Genomic DNA, 6,770 nt, shown 5'->3' with positions numbered 1-6,770 from the left:
GCAGAGCCCAGTTGGACTCGCAAGACTCACCTTAAACAGGGACGTCTGCGCAGAGACCAACTGGATCCGCAGGACCAACCATGCTCAGAGACGTGACGTCCTTACGCGCAGTACGCAAGCTGGTCCCGCAGGAAATGCCTCCCAATGGTGAAGGACTCCGCCTGTCCCCGCAGCCTCGGATACAAGCCATTAGGGAAGGCCACCCGCGCAGCATGGCTACACGCACAAGGCACTTAGCTCTCGATCAGTGTCACCTGAAGGAATGAGCAAAGCCGGGAGCAATCCCGCACAGAGGCGGGAGGGGGAATACTCCCGCCCAAATAAGCCAGTCTGTATACTGAAGGATCTTTTACTATACCTGACGAGGTATGGGCGAAAGATCTGATCAGAGATACGACAGCTCACTGATACAGTATGGCGAGCAGCATGCTCCTGTACTGTATCACTATTAGCCGCTGCCTACTCACCAACTACTGTCATACCACGTGCGTAGCCGGCAGTTGGTGGAAAGGGAATAGTATACAGCAGGCCTGGTCACTATCAGCCGCTGCCTACCCACCAACTACCAGCAGGGCACGTGCGTAGGCTACTGTTGATGAACAGGAACACTGTTGCAGCCGGCCATACCTCCTTGGAAACCTACCTTCGGCTATAAATACCCCAAATGGTATGATCATCTCAACACATTATTACATTATCATATCTTATCATTATATCATACCTGATATCTGCTCTAGCAATCTCTTAATATACATTTATATTTAAAGAGCAATCTAGTCTGATTCTCACGCCGGAGGGTGGTCACAAGGAGGAACCCCCCCCTTCTCAGTGACGAGCTCACGGTGTCTGTTTTGCAGGTTATCAGAAGAACCATCTTCTCAGGGTCTAACCCCTTGTGGGAAACATCTATCTAACCCCCAGGTTATCCGTAATCTGCCCGGGGTCTGGTTAGTGTTTCTTCATATATATATATATATATATATATATATATATATATATATATATATAACTAGTTTTTATCCCCCGTATTACGGGGATTGTTTTATATTGTTTGTTCTAATATTTATTTATTTTTTGAATTTAAATTTTTCTTATTGTATGAAAGTTAATAATATACTTATGGTTTGATGATAAATTATTTCACAAATAAATGAGATGTTACCCGGTTTAAAAGCTATATGGTTTTGATGAGACCCTAGACCCGTTTATTTTTTACTATAAAATTGGTTTTTTAATTATAAATAATATTTACGAAAGTTAATAATATACTTATGGTTTTATGAGACCCAAGACTCGTTTATTTATTTACTAACAAATTGGTTTTTTAATTTAAGTAATATATATATATATATATATATATATATATATATATATATATCTTTTTTAAAATAAATAAGATATCAATTTTTATTATATCATATTTTATAGGATTTTTACATCAATAATTTGGTGAGAATAAATTTTAATTTAATGAGATGATATAACCCGTTTAAGGAATATCTGGGTTTGGTAAGACCTATATCCATGAATTCGAGTCAATGCATGAGAAACCTCCATTTAAAAATCAAGCAGATCTGGTGACTCCAAAAAAAGAGGGAGTGACCACATCGCGACACGTATGATTTTTATATATTCGTTTATATATATTATAGATTTGGTTCGCTTCAGTTTATTACTACATATAAAATCAAACAAAAGTTTAGTTTCTATACAAATATAAAATCAAACAGGTCAATTTCAGTTCGGTTTTGTCTAAATTATAATATGAACAACAAAGTATATTTGTGGGCTGAACAGCCAAATCTGTAAAAACAACAAAGTCAAAGGGCCTTACTATCCTTGTATCAAACTTAATGAACCAAATGTGAAAAATATCTCCAACGGTCAAAAAAAACCCCATCACCTTCTTCTTTTTATTATTATTTGTATAACGTTTCACTTGGCTTATTATATCCATCTGTTCATCTTCAATCAACATTGTTATACTCATCATCACCATCAATCAATATCAATGGATGTTGCTGTGATCGACTGGACCGATTCGAAGTTCGAGAAAGACGTAGTTTACGAAGACATTAACGCGCCTCAATGGATCGATTTCTCCAATGATCCTCACCTTGTTGATGATGATGCTTGGTTCTGCAGACCTGGTATGTGTTAAGATTGCTTATTGTTTTTCATTGTGAAGTTGTTAATTGGGATTTATTTGCAGAGTGTAATCATCCGAAAACAGTGGAGGATTTTTTTAACCAAACGAGTCCTGGATCGTCCAAGGTTTTTATTCTGGCTTCTTTTTTAGTTTGACTGATTTTGTGAATTGATTTTGATTTGATATAATGAACACTAGATAAGTTATAGGTTTGATTATTAGATGTTTTTCCTATCGAATTTTAGGATTATTGTAACAGATCTTCTCTTCTGTGTTAATTAATAATAATTCTGTTATGTTTCTGTGCAGCTTCAAAGATCTGCAACTGCTTCTGAGGTCTCCCAATTAAGCGATCGAAATACAAGGTATAAACAACCAAACTCACTTTCAAACTGTATTTTTCGATAGAGGTGCATTGTGAACCACTTAAACCGATCTAAATCGGCCAGTTTGGTTTACGGTTTGAAAAACTAGAATTTGGGGTTCCGTTTATGGTTTGGAACCCTCCAAACTGAACCAAGCCAAATATCAGAAAGATAATAATTTTTGCAATATGTATCATTTAAATAAAAATAAAATATGTTTTTCACTATACTCGAGAATTAAGAAGATCAGTTGTGTCAGTGGTCCATCAGTGATCCAAATGGTAGTTTAAAAAAGAAATTATAAAACAAATAAGCATTCTTAAATCAAATAATTATATAAGTATTTTCAAATAGTTCTTTTTTATAAACTTTTTAATACTCTAAAGGTAAAATGTTTTGATCTATTTCTAGTCTATTATTTTAATGAACTTTTTCCAAGGACTAGTCATAAAATTCTGTTGTAGAAACAAACCTGACCCAATCTGGCAAATTGTCAAAACCGAACTGTTTTGGTTAGTCTAAACAACCTGGCGTGTTCGCCTAGAAGTTTTGTCAAAACGGCCATGGGCGAAGCTCTTTGGGGACCAGGGGTGGCCCCGGTCACTGCCGTTTCTCTGCTAGTAGGGTAAATTTTGAGATTTTTCCCGGAAATTTTTATAGCGCGGTCACCCCGATGTATTTTTCAAAAATGCTACCAGTCACCACTGTTTTTTTTAATATAATACCTCATCGTTTGGTTTTTTTATAAAACTCAAAATTGACGGGGGTTGTTTGTAAAAATAAAAACTTGTTTAAACAAAACATAAAAAAAAAGCGGATTGATTACTGATTAGGGTTTGAATGTTTATAAAACTCACTTGCGCCCCTGTAACCTTTTCGGCTGTTTTGTAATTTTATACTCACCCTTCCTCTCGGCTCTAGCATCATTATGAATCTTTTAGGTCTTATTGGTTAAATAATTATCTAGTTTTTTTTAGTTGTAAGAACAATCGTTAGAATGAATGAAAAAAAATTAGATATATAGATGTCATATTGTTTGTTCCGACCAGAACCGAACCACCGACGTGAACCGAATCATCGACCCAAAAAATATTTGGTCCGTGACTTCGGTCACCGCCGTAACGAAGCCCAAGCTTTGCCACTGAAAACGGCCGAATCAGACCATGAACACCTTACGACTTTTATGCCTGATCTATGCTCTATTTTCGTTCTACAGAGATGCAGCTCTGAAGAAAAGAGGTTTCCCACCAAAGAAAGATATAAAGTCTTCAAACCAGGTTCATGATAGTGAGAATCAAGACCCTAATTTCACAACCCCTCCAACTCACAAAAATAAATCACTAAAACAAATGATAAAGTCGAGCTCAGAGAAGAACCATACTTCATCACCAACTGAAGAGACCGCTAAACCGAGGCTGCTGAAAAGCACATTGTCAGCACACAATCTGTTTGCAGGAAGAGAGATTTTAAACCAGGTGACTGAGTTTTGCAACGAGTTGAAGCGGCTGGCAACTCGGACAAAGGAAGGTATGGTTGGTGCAAACAAGCAGGAAGTGGGGGTATTGATGAAAAGTAAGAGTGAGAGGAAGCCATTGTTGGAGGTGAAGAAATATAAGTTTGAAGAAATTGAGAAGCAGAGTCATGTTAAGGTTACAGGGAAACAGTAAGTTCTTAATGCAATCAATCAGCAAAAGTATTTATTTTTATTTTTTAAAATTATGTTGGTCACATGGGGGTGGTTCTAAATTTGCATGATTAATGAGTTATGTGACGCGCAGGACGAACATGGACTCAGAAAATAGCCCAATTTCACTAAATATGAAAAACATAAGAGGCAAAGGTGAAGAAAGGGTGTTGCAGATTAGAACGAATCCGCCATCGCCACAATGCTTTTCAGCAGCCAGTCATGGAACTAAAAATGCAACCCCGTCTAAGGCTTTCCGTCTTAGACCTCAGGTATGTGACCGAATTTTTAATTAAGTTTTGATTTGTTTGTGTGATTCATTTAGTGTAATGGTGATGAATATAGGAGAGAGGGATGCTTCAAGAGATAGAAAACATGGAGCTGAAGAAGGAAGTCAAAGTTGAAGTCAAAGGCAGTAATAATACAATACAGAGTGAAGCAAAAGGATTGGATGTCTTCTGGTTTCTCAAGCCCTGCACACTTGCTAGCTAAATGATATTAAAAATATAATTATTTCTTTTTTTTATGCATTAAATTTGTTGATTCTTTATGTCTAGAAAGCTTAATCAATAAAAGTTGTCAATTTTATATAGTAGTACTCTATCATTTTCTTTATGGGAAATTTTAACAAATAACAATGGGATTTAAATATATAATTATTTCTTAATCTTTGTCTTGTGTTTTAAATTTATTGTACTTGATGGGTATAATGAATAACACTTCAAATATGAGTCATACGACGATTGGCGCTTGTACACGATTTTATAGCAGAGCACTTCTAAAACATTAATTTTTCAGACAAAATTATTATTGTTTTTTGAAACTGTACAACTTTTGTTTAAGTTATATAATTTGAAGGTTTTAGTGAACTGGGATGCTCTTTTACAAAATAAAAATTTAAGTCTTTTGCCAAGGAAAATCAAATATTAAAGGAAACAATGCCTAAGATCCTTTCAATGGCGTTTGAGGACCGTGGTTTCCTTAATCGCTCACGTATACGCCATGCATTTTTGCAAATATTACAAGAGCATCCAAACACATTCTCTTGTTAGTGTACGATTTCTCCAAGAATACGACATATGTTTAAGAATTAAAAGTTATTTAAAGTCTAAAGTTTCAGTGTACAACACGTTAGTTTAGTTTGAAAAGAAATTATTGCTTAAATAGCGTGAAAACAAAGTTTTAGAAAAGCGAACAAAACAACTACGATTGATGCTACATATTATTGGTGGAGTGGACCATGCTTCTTCTTTGAACAGTGGAGTTTTTCATAAAAAAAAAAGTGTCCGTGAAAAAACTATTTACTAAAATAGTGTTTATTGAGAAATATTTACCAAAATAGGGTTATTCCACTACTACTTTTATTGGATAGCTAAGATGGATACATGTCATGTCTTTATTTTTATTTTTACTTTTTTAAATATAGTGTAAATATCAATCTAAAATTTATAATATTTTACAAGCTAGTATACGTCTATTCCTCTTTTTTTGGAAACATACTGAAAAAACTTATCCGGTTAAGCACTGAAATCTATATATCTATATATATATATATATATATATTAAAACAATTGAGTTTTATTGAACAAACTCTATTGTTTCCATATATAACAGTCACTTCTAAGATTTTCTTAACAATTAAATAATTCAAAAATTAATTAAATTAATCAATAACCCATAATAAATTCACATACTAAGATATTTAAATCATCTATAAACTAATTTTTAGCTAAAACCGACAATTTTAATATTCAAATTTAAATTTCAAACTTAAACCGAAACTAACACAATGTATGTTCAATTTTAATATTCAAATTTAGACCAAAACTAACAACATAATTAATTCATATTCTTACTAAATGTATTTATTTTAAATCTAAATCATCTAAAAATAAAAACCATGTAATAACTATTGTCAACTCTCAAGTATTAGATGTCCAATTTTTAAAGTTTCAATTTTTCACTACTTATTTGACCTCATCTTATACTTCGAAAACCATTTCAACAATCATTTCTATAAATTCGATATTCCATATTCATTTGTTTATATCATCATTTTCACTATTCTGAAGCTGTTATAATTTATAACTACGACTTTGTATTCAAATTTTCTATCGTTTGTAAGTGAAATCCACATATTAATTTAATTATGTTGTCCTTATTTTGGTCTTTTGGTTGTTATGCGGGCAGGTTAGCTTGGCAATTAGATGTATGCAAACTGGTTAGATGAATGATTCATGTTAAAATTTTCGTATTGTCAGTTCTACTTAAATATATTTCTTTTGTTCTTATTGTTGGTGTACCTTGAATGAAACATAATTATTTGAATTGTTGCAGTTCATCTTATATGTTATACACATCTTGCTGCTACTTAAGTAGGTCAGATCATGAAGTTTGACGACCATTCAGAGACTAGCTCGAGCCATGGTATGACCTGGTCACCAAATGCGTGTCCTGATTGATGTAAGATTTCTTGAAATTCATATTTACAGTTTTATTTTTATATGTTGAGAGCCCCCTCTATTCATATTTACAATACCATTTGGAGACTAACTCTAGCCGTGGTAGGACT

At 33.9% G+C, this 6,770-nt stretch overlaps 1 protein-coding gene across 1 annotated transcript; it reads left to right on the top strand.

Annotated features, from left to right (window-relative positions):
* The first annotated feature begins 1,991 nt into the window (after window positions 1-1,991).
* Window positions 1,992-4,780, top strand: LOC143636680 (uncharacterized). Its single transcript, XM_077104213.1, has 6 exons — window positions 1,992-2,150; window positions 2,213-2,274; window positions 2,459-2,514; window positions 3,731-4,177; window positions 4,293-4,470; window positions 4,544-4,780. Exons 1-6 carry the CDS (start codon window positions 2,012-2,014, stop codon window positions 4,688-4,690), a joined length of 1,029 nt encoding a protein of 342 aa, XP_076960328.1. The 5' UTR covers window positions 1,992-2,011; the 3' UTR covers window positions 4,691-4,780.
* Window positions 4,781-6,770: the final 1,990 nt, after the last annotated feature.

This window comes from Bidens hawaiensis, unplaced genomic scaffold (genome assembly GCF_021521415.1).
Source record: "Bidens hawaiensis isolate Kalapana, Puna unplaced genomic scaffold, B.hawaiensis_p1.1 tig00000599_1, whole genome shotgun sequence".
NCBI lineage: Eukaryota > Viridiplantae > Streptophyta > Magnoliopsida > Asterales > Asteraceae > Bidens > Bidens hawaiensis.
Note: the sequence above shows the minus strand (reverse complement) of the source record. Positions and strands in the feature narration are given on the sequence as shown.

Bases quoted from the DNA above. Each gene is read 5' to 3' on its own strand.
- LOC143636680 (XM_077104213.1), top strand. From the start codon at position 2,012: ATGGATGTTGCTGTGATCGACTGGACCGATTCGAAGTTCGAGAAAGAC. The intron at 2,151-2,212 runs GTATGTGTTAAG...ATTTATTTGCAG, and splicing joins TGCTTGGTTCTGCAGACCTG to AGTGTAATCATCCGAAAACA. The intron at 2,515-3,730 runs GTATAAACAACC...TTCGTTCTACAG, and splicing joins TTAAGCGATCGAAATACAAG to AGATGCAGCTCTGAAGAAAA.